This window comes from Pagrus major, chromosome 13 (genome assembly GCF_040436345.1).
Source record: "Pagrus major chromosome 13, Pma_NU_1.0".
Classification (NCBI taxonomy): domain Eukaryota; kingdom Metazoa; phylum Chordata; class Actinopteri; order Spariformes; family Sparidae; genus Pagrus; species Pagrus major.
The window spans coordinates 13,972,114-13,999,208 of record NC_133227.1 but is presented as its reverse complement, the minus strand read 5'-3'; the positions used below and the strand labels follow the sequence as shown (position 1 = coordinate 13,999,208).

The 27,095-nt window shown below is 41.4% G+C and overlaps 1 protein-coding gene across 2 annotated transcripts; it reads left to right on the top strand.

Moving 5' to 3' along the window:
- The first annotated feature begins 248 nt into the window (after positions 1-248).
- Positions 249-21,343, top strand: nova1 (NOVA alternative splicing regulator 1). Of its 2 annotated transcripts, none has more exons than XM_073479996.1 (4): positions 249-423; positions 8,309-8,452; positions 19,729-19,895; positions 20,269-21,343. In XM_073479996.1, exons 1-4 carry the CDS (start codon positions 249-251, stop codon positions 21,286-21,288), a joined length of 1,506 nt encoding a protein of 501 aa, XP_073336097.1. In that variant the 3' UTR covers positions 21,289-21,343. The 2 variants fall into 2 exon arrangements, with proteins under 2 accessions (XP_073336097.1, XP_073336096.1); XM_073479995.1 differs by having other exon boundaries at positions 252-423; positions 20,179-21,343.
- Positions 21,344-27,095: the final 5,752 nt, after the last annotated feature.

The window sequence follows — 27,095 nt, the reverse complement described above, 5'->3', positions numbered from 1 at the left end:
CTCAATGGGATTTTTATATTTAGCTCTGTGAGGGACGCGCAGGACGAGCAGCGGAAAGAGGAGAGCCTGTTCCCGGTGTTGTCTGACATTTTGATCCCTTTGAGACCGTTTCGAGCCCCCCAAAACTTGTCGTTCATATCGCGGTGCGCGCTATCAGGCTATGTGGTAGTGAGGGCGCTGTGTGTGTCTGTGTGTGTGTGTGTGTGAGGGGGAATAGCGCAGATTTATCTACAGCTCCGGGGGGAAAGATGATGATGGCCGGTGGTGGTGGAGCAGCCGTGGACCATAACGGGATATACTCCAACCCTAACCTCCACAGCCTGCAGCAGCCCCTCATGGAGGCTGACAACCCGGACTCCCGCAAACGACCGCTGGAAACTCCGGCGGAGGAGGCCGGCTGTACCAAGCGCACCAACATTGGAGGTAAGAGAGATGCACATCAGTCACCCACCGTGTCCCCTCCACATGAAGTCAAATGTGGTGTTATAAAAGCCTTTGCACTCACTGGTAGAGTGAGAACAGCCTTCAATATCACCACAGAAACTACATGCAGCGTGGAGGCAGATCTGTGCCGCACATTACAGGCGAGAACATGCAGCACCTGTGCAGTTGGCACTTTGAAACACTGTGTGCTTATGGCTGTTACTTCATACTCTGCATATCCCAGCAGGGAGAGCAGGCAGCCTCACTGAGTCAGTGGCCTCCTCAGCTCAGGTCAGCTTTGAATCTGAACCCAGTCACCTCTGTGCTCCACATCTGGAGGTATGCTCTCAAGTCTTATGTTCAGTCAGGCTTTAGTATTACAAATGAGAGCCATTCACAGTAGACCTCTGTTCATCAGTGTTCACCAGTGATCATGGTGTTGTGGTTGGAGTCTCAGACAGGGATTCCCTGATGCTTTCTTGTGCAGAGGCCAAAGATAAATTAGCATATTTCCTCATTTATTCGCTCTGTGAGGAGGCCTTTGTTGACAGATAACAGGAGTAGAAAGAAAGAGAGAACACATGACAGAAACGTCACTGCAGTTTCTTATTTTGCTAACATCATGTGAATCCTGTTTGAAGTCAGACATCTTCACTGGGCTTCCCTGTGATTCCTCCAGTTTGGGAACCACTCACCTATAAGCCTTGGTGCAGTACACCAGTATGTCAGTATGTCTTCCTCTGAAACAGTATCCCATTGCTTTATAACAACTTAATGGCCTGATGACACTGAAGAAGAGGTGGACAGAGGCTTTTCAAGCTGAAAGGGAACTGGTCTTTGATCGTAGACAGCTCAGTGGTGATTTGTGAACACTGAAAAACAGACAAGAAGAGCTCTTGTGTTCACTTGAGATGTATGATGGCTTCTGTAGATTTAGTGTGAGTGGTCTGGAGGATCTTAGTGGAATAATCTTCTAAAATACTGCTGATTTAGAGTCATCGCACAATCAGGAGTTAAGTGTCAGTTTAAACTACAAATGCTTAGAACAACCATCCGGTGAAAATCATACAACCCTGTATAACTGGTATGATACATGTGCGTACACTTGTAGCCTAGATTCCTATCAGAGTCAGGTTATTTATAGGTTGCAGGGTAAGCCAAATCTCAGCATCTGTTTGGTATTTTTGTCATGATGTTTGCCATACCAGCTTTTAGGCCATTTGAACTGTAAGCACACTGTATGATGGACAAATTATAATTCTGAAATACTGAAATGCAAATTAAAAACATGAAAGCACTCAATGAGCAGAGCTGGGTGGTGTAGGTGTCGACAAATTAAGACCTTTTTTGGGGAAAAGTGGTTGATTCCATCTTTCCCTGCATGAGAGTCTAAACTCACACATTTAAATGAAATGGATAATAACGGATTGGACATAAACATCAGGGAGTAGTGAGAATAGTGACAACTAAATGATGGTGGAAAAAGAGTACAGAAATACTGCAGCACAATTTTAGGAAATCAATCCTGAATTCTTTTTCTGGAGGAGAAATAGTGTCGGCCAATATAGAATCAACAAGGAGGATCACACTGGCTTTATTACTCATCAGTAAGATGTCGGAGTGCAGCAGTGAGGCTGACGGTTGTTTCAGGATGCCAGCTACTGTACGTCTTATTACAGCTTCTGATTGTTACGGTCTGCAGCTCATATGGACTTACCACTTTTTCAGGAACTTAATGTTAATTAGACGTCCGTGGAGAGCAGGCCGTTTCTTCACCATATGTTACTGAAATGTGCTTTGTCTGTCTTTGTGTCCCAGACACCCCGGCGTTCGATGATAGCAGCATTATATCCTATTTCTAACAGCATGGGTGCGTCTTTGCTGCACCTCGCTGCACCTCAGAAATGTAATTTCAGCAAGGCACATAAGGACCCCTGTGCCATCACACAGTGTTTTAGTGCAGATTCAGGCCCCATATGTCCTCCATTAGCCCCCCTAAAATCACTGTAGAACAGAGAAGTGACATGGTGTTCCTGCTTCGAGGACATTTTTCATCATTTAGCTGGAGCATAGAGACTTCCTCATTATCTTTCCAACCAGGATCCAGGAAATATGAACAGCAAAATGGTGTGAAAATGTCTTCGGACAAAAATCTTAATAAATACTAAAAATACATTATTGACACAGGATTGTTCTGATACCAATATCAGTATTGCAATTGCCTCCAATGCTGCATGAAATGCTGCAATACATAACATAACAGACATACAGGGGTAGTATTAAGTAAAGATAAACATTTGCAGTAAAAATGAAAATCTTAGTGCCAAAATTTAGAATAACCAGTTATGGAATGTAACTAAATACAATTTACTCAAGTACTTAAGGAGCATTTTGAGGTACTTTACTTGAGTATTTTCATTTTCTGCTACGTTATACTTCTACTCCACTCCGTTTATTAGATTATTATTTTTTTTGTTCTGTTGTTATTTCTTATCTCAGGAACCCTGCACATCGCACATTTACACAGTCACATTTATTTCACATTTACTATATATTGCACGCATCGTTTACACAAGGACAGTTACTGTATATAGTATGCTTATTTTTATTCTAATAGTTTTTATTATATTTTTATTCAAATTGTTATTTTATTCTTGCTACTTATTTCCCTATGTACTGCTGTGTTACCTGTGAATTTCTCCCAAGGGGGTCAATAAAGGAACATCTTATCTTATCTTATCTTACTTAATTACTAGTTACTTTGCAGATTCAGATTATTCAGTGTCAATGCACTATTACTTGAGATGTGTAACCAATCAGATAGTGTTGTTGGCGGGACATTGCCTGAGACCACAGACAGAGAGAGGATGCCACATCTGAGACAAATATTGCTTTTGTATTTTGTAAATGTATTTTATCTGCTATTGGACACAAAAAACACAGATAACGATAACTGGATAATTGGAAATATGCTGAATATCGGCCCTGATAATCGACCCGGTTGATAATCTGTCTTTCCCTAATTTTTAACATACAAGTTCAAAATTTGTAGTCTTTAAATGCTAAATGATGAAAAATAAATAGAACTGCCACCTTACCTCCCTATAAAATGCATGCTGTAATAGCCTATAAAGCCTGAGGTAAATGTGGGTAAACTGTTTATATTCCCTATATTGCTCTCCAGAATCACTATAAATATATTTAAGGCATTTTAATTTAAAATAAATAATGTTCTTAAGGTAGAAGTTAGCATTGTCTCCAAGGTGTTAGCATATGCACTAGCTCACCAAAATTACATTTACAGAGGCAGCCAATCTTGCGGTCATTCTGATCTGTATCTAATTTTAATAAAAGCGCAGATCTTTGAGGCTAATTTGCAGCTCAGTATACAAACAGAAGCTCTCTGTATATGTTCACATGAAACGCACATTTAGATCACTTGCCATGACTAGTACGGCAAACAGATGTTTCATAAATATCTTGTCCGTCTGTGCTTTGTGTAATGTGTTTTAGCATCACATCCTATTTCATGTTATCTCCATGCATTACGTGTAACATTGTAAATTCACAGCCTGTCTAGCGGTAGTGGTAGACAGCCTGATAATCCTCAGCCATCCCTGTAATCACCAACCCCTCGACTACGTCTGATATTGATCAAGTTATTCCTACCGAACTGATCATTAACATGACTGGCAGTTACAACAAAGAGAAGAAAGCCTGTGCTCTTTCAAAGCTGAGCCCCTCGTTGTGCATTAAGGACTGTGGACACTGAATGAGGGAAATTACTCCTCTTTTATCAGCATTGCCCTTCTCTCCTCAAAATGAACATCTTTCATTCATTTCTCTTTCTAATTACCCATACTCTGAGCCCATGTTGCTGGCAAGCATGTGCCTTGCAAAAGGTTGTGTGGCTGAGGGATTAGGTATGATCTCGTAATGTTGCTAATGGAAAGGTTGGCACAGGAATGTGAGCTGTATTTTTTTATTTTTGGTGGGAAGGACACAGGTGCCCTTGCAGAGCGATGTGACGTGAGCGGACTGTGAATTTGCCAGGTGGCAGTGAAAGAGAGAATGAGAGAGAGCGATAGAAATGAAGACAGAGCAAAGCGGAGAGAAAAGGAGAGATAGACTGTGAGAGGGAGTGGAGTCTACGGGGAGGCTGTGTCTATATACTACAGCATCTCTCAGTGAATGAGGCTGGTAGAATTTTCTGGAAGGCATTCGTTCCAAAACCAAACGGGCCACGGTGTTAGGGTTTGATTTGTGGATGAAACTAATCAGCAGCCAGGGGAAAAAAGTATTCCTCTTTTCAGGTTCCCTGGAAAGCTATATTAAATGAAGCCGGACTCTCCGTGTGCACATGCAGACACGTCCACACATGCACATTGCAGTTTTTACACACATTCAGTCACTTAAGATACCTCTCGGTGTAAGATTTATAGGCGTAGTGATTGGCTTCATCACCCCCCTCCACCATTCTGCGGCACTGCCATTTGCAATGGTTGATGAGCCCCTCCGCCCTCTCAAACATGGCCGTCTAAGGGATTGGGGGTGGGGGAAAGGAGGAAAGGAGGGTGGGTGGCGTAAGGCACGCTGTCTCAGATCACTCCTCCTCCACCTCCTTCATCATCTGCTTATGTTATCCATACACCTCTTCAGCCACTGTTGAAGGTCACTCTACATGCTTCCCCATTCAACGCTGAATCCCGCTCCCCCAGCCACTTCACCTTTGTCACTTTCCACTGAAAAAAGTGAGTGAATGGACTGCCATACTTTATAGTGCTGCGTCAAAAGAGGCGGAGTAGGGGAGAAAATTCAATTTTTTGGGACCGGCATCAGGGGGTGGGGACATGACGTGCCGGAGGGAGGAGGCTACCCATTGGCCGAGCAAGGTGTCAGTCCTGCGCGCTGCTGCAGACGGACAGGCCACTCGATGAATATGGATGAGAGCAGTGAAAAGGGTGATGCGGCAGGGAAGACCCCCCCCCTTCAAACCGATGCAGGCTTGAACAATGCGTGCCGTCTTTCACTGAAAACACTGAGAGCCTGCATTAGCATTTTCTCAGACAATTGAGGCTCTGGCCAGCTGCAGGCATGGCTCGGATGCTGCGGTGAAATCTCTTTTTCTGCACCCACTGATGAATTAGACCTCGTGAAAAAGTCGACTGGCCGCATTCCTCAACACTACCATTGCACCTATGCCTAGGCTAATGTTAAGATCCCCTTTAGAGATTGTGCCCCGGCATTGATGGCGATCTGACAGAGGACTTGAGAAGCAGCAGATTCTCAGAATGGGTAAGCCTACAACTCTTTTTGTCTGACTTGTTGAATTTATCCATCATGCTAGACTACGTGCTATTTCATACACCGAGACCTCATTTGGCCATTATTGCTCATTTTTGTTCAATCGTCCTTGCTGCCTGTCAGCAGCAGGTTAGTCCATTGAAATGCAGAATGGGTACTTGGAGGGGTAGTGAGAAGGAGGGAGGACGGTCACAAGGCATTTCCTCCTGACCCACCCCCCTTGAGTGACTTAACTAAACACATTTGGCTCAGCGTCCGTGTCTTTCCTCCAAGCCATCCTTCCAGTATTGGAGGCAGGGGTTTGAACTAACACCCCACTGGCTCAGCTTCCCAATGTGCCCCACTGCTCCCGTTCCCTGGCGGATTGCAGCAACAGATTGCCATGTTTACTCTACCACATGACGCCATTAAAACCTGTTACTGTGATCTCAGACACTAGGACAGAATTAATTATTGACTAATGACAGCAAACGTGGCTGTGAGGGCGATGGAGGGAATCTTAGTGGCTTCCTCCCCTGCTGGCTTTACTCTGGTTGGAGATGAGCAGAAAGTTACGCAGTGGGTTTTGGCTTGTCTGTCAACAACAGGTCTTTGAATGTTTGCAATCAGCATCATTCAATTTAAATTCTTTGTGTGGCTACGATATCAGATATCTGTTGATTGGAGTGAGGGGCTCAAATGCTTTACAGTGACCGTGTCAGACACGCATGATCTTTATTTTTCCACCAAGGTCATTTTATTGTAATTCGTTGTGTGAAAAGCAGGGAGCTGACTGCAATATGGCACAAAAATCTAAAGATCACACAATGGCCAAAGATGAACATCTCTGGTTATGTGTTTTCAATGTGACAGTTTATCTAATAAAATGACATATTGACCAGCACCTGACATATTTACTAGCTTTCATTATATGTCTGTGCTTTCAGGTAAATGTGAGTCAAATATGTTGCAGGATTTGGAATTGTCCCTGCAAACATGTCTAATTAAACTTAATCAAAAGTGAAACCCATTAACAATCATGTCATTGTCTGTATATTTGTCAGAGCCATTTGTTATGGGTGATGTGCACGAAAACAAGCCTGTGTCTGAATGAAACATGAGGGGCATATTAATGCAATAAGGAGAGCTAACATGTAGGCTGTGAAATTCCTTAATGTCACAGTGCCATGTTCATTCACATCTGAATCTAATGAGTGCATTACTGAGGCAACAGGTTGGTGTCCGTGCAGGGCGGTCCACCTCCATCCATCCATCCGTCTCTCCTCCTGACCATGCCGGTCGAGCCCCCACATTCGATACCCTCCACAAAACATAGGATGCGGTGACAAGGTGACGGACCGTGAGGTTTTGGCATCACAATCGATCTACATCATACTGCGCTTCGAAACGTATTACAAATCTCGCTCTACAAAGATGGACAGTGCGTTTTTACATCTCTGCCCGCTTGAGTGACGTCACCCTTGAGGCAGCTGGAAAGGATCGAACATGACGTCATTGCATCGAAATCAGCATGCAGAGGGGATTATTGGTATCAATGCTCAGATCGCACCTGTACCAAGTGTTTCCCATGATGTCATCGATATAATACTTGGAATTCAGTGGGGAATCACAGCCACCCCACATCTATAAATATAATACTTTGGATGCATTGTTGGCACATTCTTTAATTATATTCAGGTCCATACTCAATATGTGGTTGATTGCTTTTTACTAGATTAGCGCACTCAATCTGATCAGGGTTTTCTTGGACGGACACACTTTGCCCACTTTGGTGCTGATTAATTCTTAATTAGCATTGTAGGGAAAGAACTTTCCCAACTGAAAGGGAGAAACATGTTCGGCTGCAGATTCCTCAAACTGACGTGCTGTCAATCACTGACTGCTACAAGCCACTGTAAGCCACAGAAACCCCCTCCAAAATGGAGGAGATTTAGACCATCTTGGCAGTATAGCCATTGAACAAATCTGTGGGATTGGTTCCCATATGTCCCTCTAACGTCTGTTAATTAAGAGGGATCACTCTGTAGTGGCATTCATGAACTGCATGGATAATGACTTCATGTGTTTGCATTTAGTCCTCTGTGTCAGTTTCTTCCTCAGAAAATACAGGCGACGTTTTGCATTCTGATTGGACTGTTAATTCAACTGCTTTTATTCATGTGTGGAGAATGATTAGCAACACTGGACCTGGCTTTGTATTTAGTCAGAGGTTGCTAAAACTCCTTGAAAACAGTTAAAATTAGACCTCTGCAAACTGGAAAGGAGGTCATCATTTACTCTACAAGAAATCTGGGACAGGACACAGAACATGTCACCAATCTCTGATAAAATGTGAATACACTGAAAGCTACAAAGAACTCAGAAGGCAAAATCTCATCCCAGATACCTCCCCTTCACAAGACACATGAATATGTTATTATTGTCTTCCCCCATATATGTCACAGTTATGTATTCCCATTGTGAAGTTTTGCCTGTTCAGGGTATTGGGGGTTGGGTACCAGTACAGTATGGTGTATATGATGATGTGCAGAGCTACTTTACGAGATCTGACCCTTTACCACTTTGTGTGTCTCTCCCCCAGAGGAGGGTGAGTACTTCCTGAAGGTGCTGATCCCCAGCTATGCAGCCGGCTCTATAATTGGCAAGGGCGGCCAGACCATCGTACAACTGCAGAAAGAGACGGGTGCCACCATTAAGCTGTCCAAATCCAAAGACTTCTACCCAGGTAAGAATGGGCACTAAGTAATTAAAATCGATGAGCATAAAGCCTTACATACATATGTATATATATATATATATATATATATATATATATATATATATATATATATATATATATATATATATATATATGTATGTATATGAGAGGAGTCGTCTGACTCATTAACCAGCTGAAGGAGTGAGGCTTTGGTGCAAGAGAGCATTTGATATGTCCTCTTGATTTGGCTTCCCACGAGTAATTGCAGTCCATTGTAATCACACACCAATCGTAAACACTATGAACTTGATTATCCTGATGTCCTTGAGGGACTAAACATGCATGTAGATGTTACAGATTTCAGATGCGGAATTCAATTCTGGCTTCAGTTAAGTTGCTTGGATAGCAGGTTTTACATTTCTTTGTTCTTTACTAGGGGTGTCACAATTCTCCAAATCCACAATTTTATTTGAATATTGTTTTAATTTCACGATTCATTTCGCATTGTGTTTTGAACATTATTTTTCAGTGCTGAAGGCTCTGCCATTGTTAGACTATCGCATCTGGATTCATCAAAATCAACAGATCATTGGTTTTATGCCCTGACAGCTGTCAAATTCCTCCAGCTTGACTTCATCCTGGTGTATTTTTGCCGGTTCGGGTTCGGCAAGTTCAAATAATTTCACCAAAATAAAGATTCCAGAGTTCTACAAAAAATACCACACTACAGGGATTCAGCAATAAACAACAAAAGATAGAAAATTCAGTTTGTTACAATGTTTGGTTTCTCAGATCTGTCCCGAGTAAACCCTCTTCCTAAACAAATCATTAAAGGATCTCTGTCAAGGAAAGTAAACCCAACATCTCCAACGCTGTTGACGCTTCCTCTGGTACCAATGCACACAGGATAAGTGTCTGGAAGTGCAGCTGCAGGCTACTGGTAAGCTAGCTGTGCCATCCTTGTAGTGTTATTTCTTTTCCTTTGGATGCTTGTTGGATGCGCACTAGAAGTGGTGGAGAGTACAAAAAATACTGCGAGCATCGCTGATTGTGCTTTTGATTTCTATAATAAAAATTGAAAGCTTATTTCAATCAATGTTTGCTTTAAAATTGAAATTGTGACACCCCTCCTATTCACAGTTGCATTACAAGAACCGTCTCACTTGTCTGAGAAAAAAAATGCGTGGGGCTGCCATTTTATTCCCCCCGAAAATGAGCACAAATTCTGTGACGCAGCATCCATCGACGGCATTAATTGCTCTGAAGAGTCTCACTCAAAAAATGGTAACAGAAGACGGACGCCCGTGCAGCTCGGTGACCCTTATCACATGGAGGTCAGAGCCGAACCATCTTATCCTCCAAACACAAACGGCTGAGTTGTAGAGGAGTCTGGGTGTTTGTCCTTCATGCCTCAGAGGAGGCTTCAACCTGCTGAAAAATAACAGGTGCTGAGCGTCTCGCTGCTTATTAGGTCCAGATGTTTTCTGTGATAACTGATGCAAGCAAATAATCCCTGTGTAGTAGTATACTTTTTACTGAATATATATTTAGAACATAATTACCTCTTTAGACAGGAAATTGGTAGCTGAGCACATGACCTATGAAATATGAGCTGCACAAAATAAATACTACAGATGTTTTCAAAGTGTAGGGCTCACGGTCAGTTCTCTGATTGCCTTAAGCAACTACCGGTATAAAATGGCAAAGACAGAGAAAGATTGCTCCCCAGAGCTCAATTTTCCATCATAATGGCTACCCTTATTATTGAATGTGTGGCCTGTGACCTCTGAAATTTCCGCTGTAAAAGAGTCTTTATATTATTTAAAGCACAAAATATAACACTACCAAATAACGCACAACATGGTTTGACTATGACCCGTTCTGCTGGGAGTTGCATGTGATATATTGGACCGACTGAACCGTGACAGAGAATTACTGCACTGGGGGGAGAGGGAAATAAGATGTGCTGGCAAATATTTTTCCTGTACTTTTTTCCCACCATGTTTCTGTTAGCCACGATGAAAGGAAGCGTGTTCAGAGGGCACAGCTCAAAACGCTCTACACGTGAGGCCAACTATGTTGAAGCAAATGAATTATGGCTACTTCACTGGCATTGGAACAAATGAAAGGAGTGAATATGTATTCTTATTTCTCTCTTCGGATTGTGGATGTGTTCATAGGCCACCACCTGCTCAGCCCATCCCCCTACTCATTATCGTGATGAGTGAGAAGAGGAGTTCAGGGAGAGGGTGCTGGCAAGATTTTGATTGGACGGTTGATCTGGCCCACACAAGTAAAATGAAACGACTGCTACTGTACACTGCACAATAGCTGAGAGTGCCGCTTTCTGAGAAGTCAGTAGAGGCCAGTTGTAACTAGTTGAGTATGGGCAGCTTGGTGACCACTCAACCGCCAGAATAAATGTTGGCAAAGTACATTTCCGCAGAATCACAGATTTAACGTTTCTTCAGGTTGCAATTTTAGTTTCTTTTGGTTTAATTTTCCTATTTTCTCTCGTCAAAAGCTTGATTAGGCTTGCCACAAACACGGCTGCAAATGTCCCGACTTCTCGTCAAAAATATCGGGGGGTTTTTGACAAGGCTGGAAATTCTCCCACGGTCTCCTTCTAATATCCAGTGGTTTCACATTTACAAATGTTGAAACACAGTCTTGAACTGTGGTCAAAATTCCACCACCATCCCCTCCACCTCCAGACATGAAATCGTACATGTAATGTGAACGTCATATAACATGTTCTGTAGACATGCTTATGTGATATGTACACTATGACACGTAGAAATGTAAACATATCTGTGGTTTGCAGAAATGTTAACTGCTAACATTTTATCCTGGTGACTGTGCTATGAAGTTTGTAACAGTAACATACAGATGTTAATACAAATCCTGCCCTTAGTTTTAGTGGTAAACATTTCAGAATTTTAAATTTATCAAGTTTACCTTTCTTCATTGTTGAACCAGCTGCCATTTGTGCTAATATAGCATGCTAATGCCATTACAAACAGTTCACGCCCTCATCTCTCATCCTGCGGCAGCCTGAGCACACTCCAACTCCAGCACAATTGCACACAGGAGAAATCAAGGGACAACAAGCGATGCAGCCATTTTCTTCTGCAATCCTGTGTGATAGCTCAGACTGAGACTCCCACCCACCTCACGTCTCCCATCCGTCAGTGTAAGACATGAGACCATGAATTCAAAGGTCCTGATGGGAACTGTACAACTGGGTCCTGCCGTGGTGGACGGAGATGGATGAGCGGAGATAGTGAAGGGTGTGGATGATGCATGATTGTATGTGAGTGAGGGGACAGGGGGGCAGGCCCAGAAATAGCCTGTTTCAATCTCTCTCTGTGGACATGACCCCTCTCCCAGCTGTACTCAAGCTGCTCCAACACACGCCAAGTTTCCTCTTTCCTCCTCCCCACTCACCGTTTCTCTCAGATTTGGTTCCTGGTAGTTGTGAGAGTGCAGGCCAGATAATATGACATCATAGTTCTCTTAAAATTTAGTTTGCATGCTTCCCTCCTAACACATTGGCCTTCTTTTGTTTCTATTATTCGGTTTAAACCCATTTGAACCCTTGCATGGCTGTATTACTCGAGCCCCCATAAATGCAGCACACGCTATGCATTCACCCACTCGTGGTGTGCATTCAGCACATACATACACACCTACTCACACCTACTTACACACACCCGCATATTTAAGCAGCTGCAGAGAGCCGTGGGAGTTCACGATTTGAACATAAACTTAGAAACAAAACTTCAAACCCCGTGCTTCGTGCAGATGGCCTCCGGCCAAGTGCATGTATTGAGTTACTTTGTACAGCACGAACAGACGAGAGCGCTGTGATGTCATAGAAACACTGTGTGTATGTTTTCCATTATCTAATCATTAAAATATCAATCACAATATGTGACCTCATACACGAAAACACCACCATTTCATAGAGTATAAGGTAAGGTTTTCCTTCAAAAATGAGCAGACAAAGAAACTACAGCAAGTGCACGTTTTCAACTTTATCTCCATGTGTAGTATATACTCCCTATAGGACAGTATCACTTTTGTCGAGGATGTCATCATGGGTGGGGATTTCAAACTAATGGAAACTGCAGCCTTTTGTTTCTCCAGATTCATGTCTCTGCCTCCGGTAAACAGCAGCTCTTCCTGGTGAAAGTTGGTCACCAGGAAGTGTTGTTGTTACACTCCACTGTACACTGCGGTACTCTGAAGTATTGTTCTGCTTTGTGGTGCTCATGTTGTGTTGGAGAGTGAACCTCTCTGTTTACCTGATCTGCAAGCACAATATTGGATGTGTCATTGAAATACATAACAGACATACAGCTACTGCAATTAATTTGTATTTGTCAAAAGTTAACTGATCAGTTAGTTGAGCACGCCACCGATTTTACACATGAATGTTGGTTTACTCACAAGCAGTAGTACTATAATTTATCTGAGCTTTGGCTTAGAGACTACAAACGCTTAAGTGAAAGACTGCATTATGAAGTGGAGGGAATCTTTTAGCATTTACAAGTCAGAGAGGGTGTAATGAAAGACATACCGAGTTGCAATATGGGAAATATAGGACACAGCGTTTTTTGAGCTTGTGTCCATACTGGAGATTAAAAGTCAGGGTATGCCAGCCTCTGCAAATAATATTTTGACCATTCTTTTTTTATCTTTCACTTGCGAGCCACCAATCTTTATGGAAGTGAAATACTAAATGACCGAAATACCCTTTTAAATATGGGACATCTCCCCAAACTAGCTGCTAGCATATGCCAACTATTATTCACTATAGAAGTATTCACCTATTAGCAGCTATACTAGCCAGCTTAAGTGGCCACAGATACCTAGCCCTTAGTTATGAAGAGTCAATAGGTTGATATGAACTATTTTATGTTTCTTGCCCAATGAAACTAGAGGTTGACCAATTAAAGCTGCTGTGAGTGACATATTCTTATTAAAGTAAGAGTTAAATAGCTCTACATTCCAACAGTAATCACTGTTAAAGAGTGTGTGGTCATTAATGCATGTCTGGTATCCCTGCCCACTTCATCCAATCCAGACTGAGAACTCCATAAAGAGGAGGTCCCGTCTGCTCGTGCAGACCTTCTGATTGCCACTGTACGTCATGGTGATGTAGACAGGAGGGAGGGGATTGCTAGCTGCAAAACGGACAGGAAGTTAGCTAGTGGTCGATGGCTGTGCAGCTTTCACCAATCATGCAGGACGTACATAATACATTTTTAGGTATCTATTACTTTGACTTTGATTTTCAATTCAACAGTCATTCATCAATGTTGATTTTTTTTCGCTGGGGAGGTAAAATCCTGCTCCAAAACTATTGTTAAGATATCAGCCTTTAAAAATTGGTTGACTGAATAAAACCGAGTTACTATGTGGCCAGATTTTTTTTTTTGCATGGTTATTTAGCTGATGTCAGTTAAGTATTGAGTAATGCTAGCAGTAAACGGCAAATTAAATCATATTTTGTGTATTCACAATAGCATCTTGTTGGCAATCACACAAATTGCCTGATTTGCTTTTATATACTGCAAGCTGTATTATAATTAAAAATGAATGCTACCAGGTACTTTTTTGGCAGCAAGTCCAAAATTACAATGTACAGTGTACTCTGCTATGACTTCAGAACATGAGTCAGTGCCACATTTGAGAGGTTCAACATAAGCACGTAAAAAAAATGTAATTGTTTGTTCCACAAAATGTCCCTGGGGTTTTCATACTGACCTCCACAATTAGTAATCTTTAATTAGCTTTGTATAGCGCCTCCATATATTGAATATTGCACCATGGTACATGGCGTCCATCAACACAATGCTACAATTAAAAGTCTAGCAGTTTAAATCTGCAATTGTTGTCATTTGTCACAGAATTAGTAAGGAGCTGAAGTTGCTGATTTGATTGTAATTTTGTCTGCTTCCCAGTGCAACTCACAAGCATCTGTTTTTTTTCATTTTGCATTTTTAATGTATTAATACACTACTGAAAATAGTCCTGAACAAAAGCAAATATCTTCCTGTTGGAGTTATCTTTTATAAAAACTACAGTTTTTATAAAACTAGCTAACTTACTGTCCGTTTTGCAGTTAGCAATCCCCTCCCTCCTGTCTACGTCACCACATGACATGCAGCGGTAATCAGGAGGTCTGCACGAGCAGACGGGACCTCCTCTTTATGGAGTTCTCAGTCTGGATTGGATGATGTGGGCAGGGATACCAGACATGCATTAATGACCACACACTCTTTAACAGTGATTACTGTTGGAATGTAGAGCTATTTAACTCTTACTTTAATAAGAATATGTCACTCACAGCAGCTTTAATCAGTCAACCTCTAGTTTCATTGGGCAATAAACATAAAATAGTTCATATCAACCTATTGACTCCTCATAACTTCCTCTTCCTTTCTTGTCTCTCCTGATTAAACAATGTTTGCAAAGGGCTAGGTATCTGTGGCCACTAACGCTGGCTAGCATACCTGCTAATAGGGCCCAGTGAATAATAGTTGGCATATGCTAGCAGCTAGTTTGGGGAGATGTCCCATATTTAAAAGGGTATTTCGGTCATGTAGTATTTCACTTCCTTAAAGATTGGTGGCTCGCAAGTGAAAGATAAAAAAAAGAATGGTCAAAATCTTATTTGCAGAGGCTGACATATTTTATAAAAACTACAGCTGTTTTAGGAAATGTAAACTATATTCTTTTGAACACTTTTTAAAGATTTAGTAGCAACCAGTGAACCACTGAAGGTCGTTTCATGATTTGTTGACTTGTAATAATAACAACAGAGATTTAAGGATATCGCCACACTTACTATTTAACTTAAAATGCCAGTGTCTGACCAAGGATCATTTGCAATCTCAAACATTAGCTTGTCTTTATGTTCTGATCAACTGAAAGACTTGACCTGAAAGACTGCACTACATGTCAGTATTCCTTTTAATAGTAATTTCCCTATTATTAAGACTTATTAAGACCCTAAGTATTTTAATGTGACACAGACGTCAGATCAACATTACTGCAGCTCCTACAGTACCCTGTTTCTGCCTACATTTGTAATTTCTCTGTACTTCTCTGTCTTACAGTTTATTTGGACCAGTAGATGAAGCAAACTGAAATGTAATGGCTTATTTGTCTGCACTAAATGCCAGAAAAAGTCTATGATAAGCATGGTGTGTTTACTGTCTGTTTTCAAAGATGGCAACAGTGATTGCTGGGAACTTGTGGTCAGGGTGTGATGTAATGTGTAAAGTTGTCCAGGAGACTGTTTCTGATTTACTGGATATAAATGACCTGCTACAAAAGATCCCCATATTTTAGTGTTTACATTTTAGAAAAGCGTGCCATATGGCAACAACGTGACATGATGAATATATTCGACACTGGGATTTCCAACAAAAAAAAAATCCCAGCTCAATTTGTAGTGTGAATAATTACTTTAAAAATCTGCCGATGTGATGACAGTAATTATGGGTGATACTTTATGTGTGGCATGCTCACAGTCTGAATAAACCAGACAAAGATGTGGAGGCAGAGGCAGGTTCTCATCACAGAAAAGCTCAGGGAACAAGAAAACCTTTCAGACTTCAGGATCAAGATAGTGGACCTGAGAGTCGGTCCTTGTGGGGAAAGCTGAAGGCTGAGATGTGTGCTCTCAGGGGCACTGACACAATTCTCTCCCCTCCTGCCAACAAGAGGACAAGCTAACTCTTACTGCAACTCAAACACCAGTGCCTTTATTATGAAATTTGTCACCATCAAAGAGAGACAGAAGGCAAATGGCTGATGCAAGCAATTTAGGAAGTGAAAAGGGTAGAGACTGAAAATGTAACATTCAGATAGTTTCATGTCCTCTTTATGGAGTCTCAGCTGAGACAAAAGCAGTCATATATTTTGGTGTATGTCTGACCCTAATGTCTGAGGATAAACTGACCTGGAAGCAGCGTTGTTTCATTATTGAAGACCTTTCTGGACTTAGAGATGTTTAACTCGAGGTTGTTGTACCAAGTAAAGTAGAGGGGCCTCCTCATTCAGCAATGAACGTTGGAGAAGTGAAGCAAAAGCAATGATTACTCAAGGCAGTATGTCTTCTAAGGACATGATGGCCTAGTTTATAAATTGTTGCATTGGTGTAGGGCAAACAAAGAGATTGCTTGGTGTAAATACATTCAAGTCAGACAAAGGTGAAATCAGTTGCTGTGGTTACATGGACAATATTTCTTCAAATCATTCTGATTATAAATCCAACTTAAAGGTGCATTATGTAGTTTTGGGGGAAGAAATGTTAATCAGAAGAGAAAGATCTTTATTGATGGATTTTTATGACATTTTCATGACTGAATACACAAACTGACCTTAAAGGACAACACAATTTCATACTGTTTTACTTTGGCGGACCCTGCCACCTTTCTAGTTTCAAACAGTGTTCTGGGGACCTTATTTTCCTCCACAGCTTGTTTATTCAGTTATGGATAAGATAAATATTTCTCAGTTCGTATTATAACCTCATTAATATTGTAAATATTAAAACGCAAAGAGTTTGAATTTCTTCTCCAAAATACATAGTGCCCCTAAAGTCCAATAAGATGCGCGTTTACATGTATAAACTTTTTTGACAAGCGTAAAGTGGTTCCGCCCACTGTGAAGCATCTAATCTGCTAGAAACAGAAAACTTTTCCAACTTTAATGAGAAAATTCTGTTCATTCATTCTCATATAAATACAGTTTTCATGATGGATCCACATTGTGTTCTGAAAACAATATTTGCATTTCTGGTTTGGTGTATTCCGGCTCCATTCATCTTTTCAAACACTTGTTTTAAGAACTTGTTGTTTTGAGCCTTTTCACCATCGAAGTGTTCAATATTTATTTTTTCCAATATTCCAACAAAAAAGTTGTATCAGCTACAGAGCAGGTCAGTTCTGTTTTTCTACTGCCATGTTTCCAGGCAGCAAGTCCTATTTATTGGATCAATCAAAGGTTTGCACAACCCCTCTGGATCTCACTGAAAATATATTCAGATCAGATCAGTCTCTTCCAATGGTGGTTACATGAGACATTTTTACTCTGATTGGCTTATTATTTTGATTATTAGTGGAATATTAGGGTCCATGTAAATGCATCGAGTGTCTGCTAGCCCCATTTTTTTTATGTTTACCTCCAGTGTCATTAAGTTCTTCACACATAGTAGTCTCAACCTCCTCCTTTTTTATATTGTGTGTGTGTGTGTGTGTGTGTGTGTGTGTGTGTGTGTGTGTGTGTGTATCCTGGCTGCATGTACACCAGAATTTCACACAGAAGAATTAATATCCTTTTACCATTTCCTCCAGCATACTCACCATAATAGAAACCACAGGAAATAACAGGAAATGGGCTTAATAGGAAATAACACTGTTTATCTTATCCAATTCATTTTCAGACAACTGACCCTGGATAAGGAATTTTTGAGAATGCCCACTGCAGCCAAAGCCTAGAAACCTTCATCCATGTGACTAATATAATGAATTGTGTCTGTTGTATCATTTTGAAATATTAGTAAAAATACTCCATGATGAATGAATGTGTTGACATAAAGTCTACAACAGGTCAAGTGCCTGAACTCGCAGGGTTCAGTCTGTCACTTTGTCACTTCAAGAAACACAGGCAGGTGCAGCACAGTAACACCAAGTGGTGCCAACTGTGCCTAAGTCCGAAGCTCCTGGAGGTTTCTTTTATAGCCTGCTTCTTTGTCTTTCAGTAGGGCTTGTATTTTAATTCATTTTGGTCACTTTTAGTTAAAATAAGTTGACAGTCAGTAACTAAAGAATACCAAATACCCCTTAAGAGGCAAAGTGCAGGAAACAGTTTCACAGAATTTGACAGCGACTGAGAGGAAACAATGTATAAAGAGCTCAGCGCTTTTTTTTTTTTATCACACACACTTTCAGCAGTTTGTCCATGTCCATGTGTGCCGTCATTATAGTGTAAAATAACCATAAACTGGCAAACTGCTGAAAGTAAAACATTTCTGGAGTTAAAAGGATACAACTATGGCTCAGTATTTTATTTTCAATCTGCGTAAATTAAGTTTACAGAAGGTATGAGGTAGTGACTCAAATTATCAGGGGAATCTGTTTACAGACCCTTCATGTTTTAATAAAAATATCTATATACTGTTTACTGTATCGATATTTTGTCCCACTCCTATCTCTAAAAGTTTAATGTTCTTTGTGCGTTATGTCGCACTAAATGTCTTATTATCAACAACTTGACTAGGAAACTAAGGAGATAAGGTCAGCTGCAGGTCAGGAACATTTTCACCCATTTTGCCCAATTAGAGTTTCCTACTGCTTTTCCTGATGTGCTTGAACTGACCTATTGACCATTAAAGTCCATTACTAGACATGTATGTGGCATAAAGCCAATCAGCTCTGACTTTGACTAATTTCCCTGGATTCATTTTAGCATTTCCTGGGTGCTGATGAATGGCTAGGAGGACAGATGCTCATGTGTGTCACCCAATCTAGTAAATTGTGGTTCAGTTGAATGAGAGACTGAAATGTCAATGATGAAGTAGAACAGTGAGACTCAGACACAAGATCACCATATCAGCTGGTCTTTTCCATTTACAAATTTCACTGAATTAAAAGGGAAAATGTGACACTGTCCTCTTCACTAAAATATTAGAGATCTAAAGATCTGAGAAAATCAGGAGACAGGACCTATTCATTTCAACCAAAGATCGGTGAAATGCTCAAGAGAGCAAAGCAGAAAGGTTAATACAAAAGGTAGAGGGTTTTAAAAATTTAGCAAGCAATAAAGGACCCGCTGTTGCATCACCTGTTTCCACGGCTCGGCCCCTTTACCATGGCAACGGAATGCCGGTTGGGTTGTCGGTGTGGGTGCAGAAAGGAGCCTGGAGGAGGAACCAGTGTGTGTTTAGTCTGTTAGAGCTGCAAGGCAAGGACAGGCTCAGTGTTACAGCACTGAAAGAGTTACATCATTGAAGAGGAATCCTTCTCCCCCCCTGTGGCTCGCTAACCGAGCGCAGTCCTTTCTTTCAGCTGTTTCTCTGTTGATTGTGTAAATGGAGGAACCAAGGAATAGCTTCGTAATTGGGTCTCTTTGTGAAATGTCAAGGAACATTTTTCAATGCCAAGACATCTTAATATAAATGTAGAGTTTTGTCCAGTCCCTAGCAAATCCCTCAAATCTTCTCGCCAAGTACCCACTCTGAGCACATTACAGTAACTGATCACTTTTGTTTGTCTCTCTCATCACAGGAACAACAGAACGTGTCTGTCTGATACAGGGTACAGTCGAAGCCCTTAATGGCGTCCACAACTTCATTGCGGAGAAAGTCCGTGAGATGCCCCAGAGCGCCCAGAAACCCGAGCCAGTCAGCATACTGCAGCCACAGACCACTGTCAACCCTGACCGCGTCAAACAGGTGAGATACTGTACAGTTAGTAGGGTCACGAGGGTGTGTGGTCCCCATGTGGTAGGAACAGTTCACTTCCAGGACACCTTGTTTGTTAGTTACCAGTCTTACACTGTTCTCTGGGCCATGACCCACAGTCTGATAGGGTCAGGAAAATGTGAGGGTATGTGGTTATTTTTACCTACAGTCTTTCATAGCTAGACAGAGCCGTGTGGCAGCTGCAGGCTAAACCCCTGGGATTAACAAATCGCTGAGTAAAGCGGGGGCTGGTGTAGTACTCTGACTCAGGGAGAGATATCCCTCTTTCTGTCAGCCATTTATGCTCTTAAATCTTTCTCCTGTTACCTTTTATTGTCACGTCCATCTTTCTATTTCTCTACAGGCCAAACTGATCGTGCCCAATAGCACAGCTGGGCTGATCATTGGCAAGGGTGGAGCCACAGTGAAGGCAGTTATGGAGCAGTCAGGGGCTTGGGTGCAGCTCTCCCAGAAGCCAGAGGGCATCAACCTGCAGGAGCGGGTGGTAACCATCAGCGGGGAGCCTGAACAGAACCGCAAGGCTGTGGAGATCATAGTGCAGAAGATCCAGGAGGACCCTCAGAGCAGCAGCTGCCTCAACATCAGCTATTCCAACGTCTCTGGCCCAGTAGCCAACTCCAACCCCACCGGCTCCCCCTACGCTAATACGGCCGAAGTGCTGCCCAATGCAGCTGCAGCGGCTGCCACTGCCTCCAGCCTTCTGGGCCAGGCTGGCTTGACGGGAATGGGCGCCTTCCCTGCCACCATGTCCAGCTTCTCTGGCAATGATCTGCTGGCCATCACCTCAGCCCTCAACACGTTGGCCAGCTACGGCTACAACACTAACACCCTCGGCCTGGGCCTCAACCCTGCAGCTGCTTCTGGGGTCCTTGCTGCAGTAGCAGCTAGTGCTAACCCGGCTGCTGCTGCTGCAGCTAACCTACTGGCCTCCTACGCCAGCGATGCCTCCAGCAGTGCTGGCCACCCTGCGACAGGCCTCGGGGGGTTCTCCCTGGGTTCTCTAGCAGCTGCTACAGGGGCTTCCAATGGTTACCTAAATGCTTCATCCCCACTGATGGCCTCCTCCCTACTGGCAACAGAGAAGCTGGCGGATGGGGCCAAGGACGTGGTTGAGATTGCTGTGCCCGAGAATCTGGTTGGTGCCATTTTGGGGAAAGGAGGGAAAACGCTGGTAGAGTACCAGGAGCTAACAGGAGCCCGCATCCAGATCTCCAAAAAGGGAGAGTTCATTCCTGGTACTCGGAACCGTAAAGTTACCATAACAGGGTCGCCAGCCGCTACGCAAGCAGCGCAGTATCTGATCAGCCAGCGGATCACGTACGAGCAGGGCGTGCGCGCTACCAACCCACAAAAGGTGGGCTAAAAGGAAAAAGAAGAGGAAAAGAAGGAAAGGATGAAGACAGAGATAGAAGGGAATTGAGAGGGTCACGATGAATAGAAAAAAAGAAACGTCCAAATATCTGTTCAATATTTCAGTATCAAATGAGAGAATCACAAAGGAGGAGGTGGGGGAGACAACCAAGATAAGTGTGTGTGATATGTGAATGTGTTTTTAGGACAGACGTCCTGATGTTTTTTAAAAGTTTGTGTCGAGTCCTTTTGACGATGGTGATCAGAGTAAGCTGAACTGGTCCACTGCCAAGCTGCAGATTCAAGGGTGAGGCCGCAGGGTCTCACCCTCCTCCAAAACCTCATAGCTGTTTTATTTTCCTTTTTCTGTTAGGGTTTTGTTGGTTTTAATTTCAGTTGCAAGCCTCAGCTCCCGGTGAGTTGAGCGCGTCAGATGAAGTTCCAGTCAGCTGATAGAGCTGTTTTACAAAACTTGCTCTCTGAATACAATGCAGCAGGCATTGTTAACATGGGAGAGGTTTTATGACAAGCACCTGAGGTCATCTCAGTCTATGGGGAAGCAAACTGAGTATAATTTCTTTAGAGAAATCATATCTATGTTGACATATGTTGAATTCTGGCTCATATCATAATTGAAGTTTCTAAATTTGGGTATTTTATATTTTCATCCTTTATTTATTGACATGGTCTCATTCAAACACAAATAGATTATTTAAACCTGTGAATGCAGGTTGATCTGAATGTAAAAACAATATTAGCCTATTGCTATTTTTTATTTACAGGGATCAAATATTGTGTTGCAGTGAAAGAAATGTATAACTCAAACCCAGTCTGAACTTCACTGTTGCTGTCTGCAAGTATAGTTCAGGGGTTAAATAATCAATGTGAGAGGATAGAGGAGACACACAGGAATGTATAAATATATTTTACATGAACACACATAGATAATGCTCCCACAAACCCACAAACACTGAAACATAATTGCATATTCAGTCACAGCTACAAACACACAGAAATACGTTGTTCTTTAACCCGTTCTTGGTGCTATAGGATTAGGTTTGTATCTCCTTTACCATGAAATCAGAATCTCTCTGGCGACTACTCGCTTTACTTGATGTAAAAAAGCTGATGTGTCGCTCAGCCATTAGTAGCCCATTTGATCTGACCCACCCTCTCACCTAATGAAAAAGGATTGATTTCAGCATGTCATGATGAAAAGCAATCCAGTCTTAATATTTCAAGTCCATCCTTGCTCCCAATGCAGGTCTTTTTTTTCTAAAAAATTGGCCATACTCTCGATTTTCACGATATTTTTGCCTTAGTCACACATTTGTAACACCCAAGAATTAACTTAAAGCTCCGACTACCTTCAAGCAGTGTCTAACCAGTTCAGTTCGCAAAGAGAACAAAGCACTACAAAAGCATTTTGATAAGAAAAGCTGTATGAACCAATATCTGTGAACAAAGAAACTATTGCCTTTACATTAAGGGTACCAAATAGTCAAGAGACATACACTAATGAAAGGGAAGTAGAATGACACTTGAAAAGAAGGTTTGGACTCACTTTTTCTGTGAGCCATCCTTCCTAATTTGCATCAAGACAACAACAAAAAAAAAGCGATTCTGCAGTTCATCCAGGCAGCCTGTTATCGTTCCCAAAACACGTTAACGCTCACTAACTTCGGGTGGAGCATGTAATAAAACATCATGAAATGTTTTGGCATCGTTGTCTTTTATGGGCAATTGTTTGTCTAATGCAGGGAGGCTAATTGTCTAGAGCATTTCCGAGCACTCGAAGATTACCTTGGCTTCCTTCTGTGCTGCTATCCATGGTGTTCATCCTGAGTACACTGGGTCTCTGAAGACTGCACTGTGAGACATTAAGAACACAATGTAAAGCGTGTCTGTCCCAGCTGGGATGTGAGTATATTTTAATGTGCACATCTATGTCACATATACACAAGACCTACCAATACCGACAGAAGGGATATCTCCACAAGAGCATTTATACTCCAGCGTCTTGTGATGTTTCTGTTTACCAGTACCAATGCACTGCACTTAAATTAGCGAACCACAAATTATTCCCGCCACATTTTCCTGCACTGTATTCTCCAGTCCTATTACGTCCACTTCCCCCGCTCTAAAGACATCGTTCAAGTGTCCCCATCAACCCAAGCTCTATGATCAGCTTCCTGAATGCACGGCTGTGAGGGTTGGTGCTGAGTAGTGTCCAAGAAAATCAGAACCACTCCCATTTTTGGGGAAATTTAATGACTAGCCTTTTCTCTTTTCATTTTCATAATTCATGTTTGAAAAGTAAATGGATTTGAAGCAACTCTTTGTGTCTGAACATTATGCGTGGCAATTGCAACAGTGAGCCTTTCTTCCTAACTGAAATCTTTCCTTTCACTACGTGTCTGGAAGGCTTCACAGTCATCCATACCTCCAATCTGGCCACTAACGAAACCATAGCATAAGATAACTTTTTACTGCCCAAGATTTTAGCATATAATAAGATACAAGCACAAAACAAGGGGGTGTTTTATCAATGCAACTGGACTGCTTGACTGCAGAGAGCTCTCCTTCTCAGCTCTCTGATCTCTCTACATTGTGCCAAATACTATTTCTCTCTGCCCCTCATTAACTTTCCTCTTTCTCTCAACATTTTATTCCCCTGCATGTTGCTGTTTCTCACCCTTCTGAGATTCCTCCTGTGTCCTAATCCCTGTCTGTGCTTCTTCCTTCACTGTGCTCTCCCCCTCTTTCTCCTTCCTCCTGTCTTGTCTTCTCATGGGCGGTGTGTTGGGTGTGCTGCTGGTGGGAGTTATGCACTATAGGTCATAAGGGTATGAAAATATTTCCCCAGGCCGCAGAGTTCACAAGGCTAAAATGCACAGAAAACACCTGCCTCCAAAACTGTGACACCCACAAGACCAACCAGCAACGTTAGCTCAAAGTATCAAATTCCCTCTATAAGAAGAACAAGTAGGATTTAGAAACGTTTAGACAGTGAACTATGGCCTTTTAAGGGAAGAGAAAGTGTTGTTTTTTCTTCCAAAAGAAGGCTAATCTTGGTTGAATAAATATTAATATGATGGCTGAACAAACTGAGCTCAAGTCTCAGCCTCTAAACAAAAGCATAGTAAGGACAGAATGCATACGATAGTGAAAGTAAGGTGGGAACTTGTTCGTGACCTCAAGCCGAAACAATGACATCCTTTATGCATATCCTCTTATCTGAAAATGACTAGAATTCATTTCTGTGGAATACAATATGTCATGTCATATGATCTATATGTACTTTATTGTAGCTATTCTAGTTTGTAGTCCAAATGCAGTCCAGCGTTGTCGATACAATGTGAACTATGTTATATTTGTGTGGATGATGAGAGTGCCAACTAAGCCTGATTAAGATTAGCTTCGCGATTTGTTTGTGCATTATGATGACTCATCATCAACCGGTGGTGTCCATATTTCTGTCATTGATGATTTAGTTTGACAGTAAGAAAATGTAAAGAATATTGGAAGCAATATAGTAGCATGTTGTCCTGTTTTGTGTTTTATGTCTGTTGTATGAACCTTTGAAATTACTAAGATTTTGAATGAATAGGTTTACATGTACTTTTTGTAAGTTATGAAAATGCTGCTATTTGATAAGTAAACTATACAAAATATTTTAGTTGAAAAGATGTCTGGTCTGTTGATTAGAAACATGCTCTAAAAGGCTGGAGCATAAAACGAGGTGTATAGAATACTATACAGTATTGGTAAGATAGTAAAAGTAATAATAGACTCCATAGTACAACCTGTGCCAAACTAGACCTCCGCAGCTTCTGAAATTGTAGATGTGCGATCAAATGTTAGATATCAATAACTTGTTTAGAAGTGCTGATCAAGTGCCAATCAAACACTGTCTTTTAAGTTAAGAAAAGATAATCAAATACATTACTTAAGAAAACAAAGGACAAAGAACTTTTTGTGCATTGTTTTATCCCATAGGTACATAGAGTAAGAGTTAAAGATTGTGATTTTTATGGATCCATGTTGTTTTACACTCCATGCATCCCTTGTGTGTTTGTTTGACCTGTGGCTTAAGTACTGCTGTCTCACAAATGTCTCTATAGGCCAGCATGGACTAAGCATAACATGTTATAAGCATTCATAACATACCATTAACAATCAAAAATGTGTTTGTGGAGTTAGGTGTTATCTTTTTGCACGTCTTCTATTGCATGGTATCAAAGTAAATTATGGAGGAAAAAAAATTACAAAAATTTGCGAGATGTCTCGCAACATTCAAAGACATAACGCTGCATGCAGTCAAATGTAAAGCACTTAAGTTTACTCGCCTCATGTTAAAAAAAAAGTTGTTTTCTATGTCGTGAGTTGGGAGGGAGCTCATTATTGTCATGTTGGCCCAAAAAAATAAAGACACACTTACGCACACATATACAGATGCACACACACACACACACACACACACTCACACACATCTCAGATCCAATTCTCATCAATGAAGTTCATCTCTCTACATATCATCAGAGAAGATATTTTGATTTTTAGGTACAGTGAGGAGTGTTAAAATGTGAAACAAGCAAACGTGAAAATGTTATTCAGTGCATTGGCTCCTTGTGTTTTTGCTTTTTGAGGATATCAGGCATCATTTCTTACAAACAGGTTGAACCTCATGTAACCTGTCCCATAATGTTTTTAGTTCTTTTTATGTCACAGCTTGAAAGCCCAGATCTAATCTATGAATGTACCCATTTACTCTTTTTATTATAATTTTTGTCGAATGTTATCAGTCTTTAATGTAAATTCAGGGCAGGAATGTCAAATACATGTAGAGTTAATATCTATGTCAATAACAGATTTCAGCTATAGTCAGGTAGGCCTCACACGGCCATAGTCATGAACCAGACATGTTTTAACACAACTTCCGATTCGCTGTCAACATTATCTTGTTTGTTTGGTGTTGCATAAATGCACTTTACTGATCAGTGGGTCATATTGGGTGTGAAATGAAGCAAACCATGTTGGCTTTCAATCTTTTTGTTTTATTTTAATTTAATTTTAATTTTTTTTTTTGCCATTCTCTGCTGTTGCTCTGATGTTACCTTTATTGATTTATTCCCTGATCCTGTTGGGTCTCATGAATGATGGAAAGGGCTGGAGTCTCAGACAAAACAGAAAAGTAGCACCTGTTTCCTCACTTGAAGGCTTTTCCTTCACATTCCCTTCAGCAGAGGTTTGTGTCAATCACTGAGTGCTTTGTTTTTAAATAACATGTCAAACCAGGAGCAATCTGTACACTGTTGTCCTTTTGCATCCTCTATTACTTTAAATTACAAATAAGAATTTCATTTCTCCAGCAAATTATCAAATCACTGGGCTGAAGGGACTGAGAGATGCAAGCTCAACATCTGGCTAACTTAACAGTCAGACATAAAGAGACATAATCGGCACCAGCAAAATGAAGATCGCCTCTGCCACCTCAACACGATACAAATCAGAGGAAACCTATTAGACTTTGAGTGGCCTAGTTACATGAATGATATTTCTCTCATTATTTTGTTTTACAAATCCCTGTCGTATCATTTACTGCTTCACATCTGAATGCCAAACGAATTACAGTATCATTCCAAAAGTTGTTCTGTTTGTTTTTATTTTCACTCCAAATGTGTCCTGGACGTTCATCCGCCCCCACGGAGCCCTTTCACAGGAAGGCTAGGACTGGTTTTAAAAGCTACAAACTGGCTAAGGCTGCTCGCTCCTCTCTTACAACCTCTTCTCCCTGAGTCTCACTCTTTCAGCCTACAC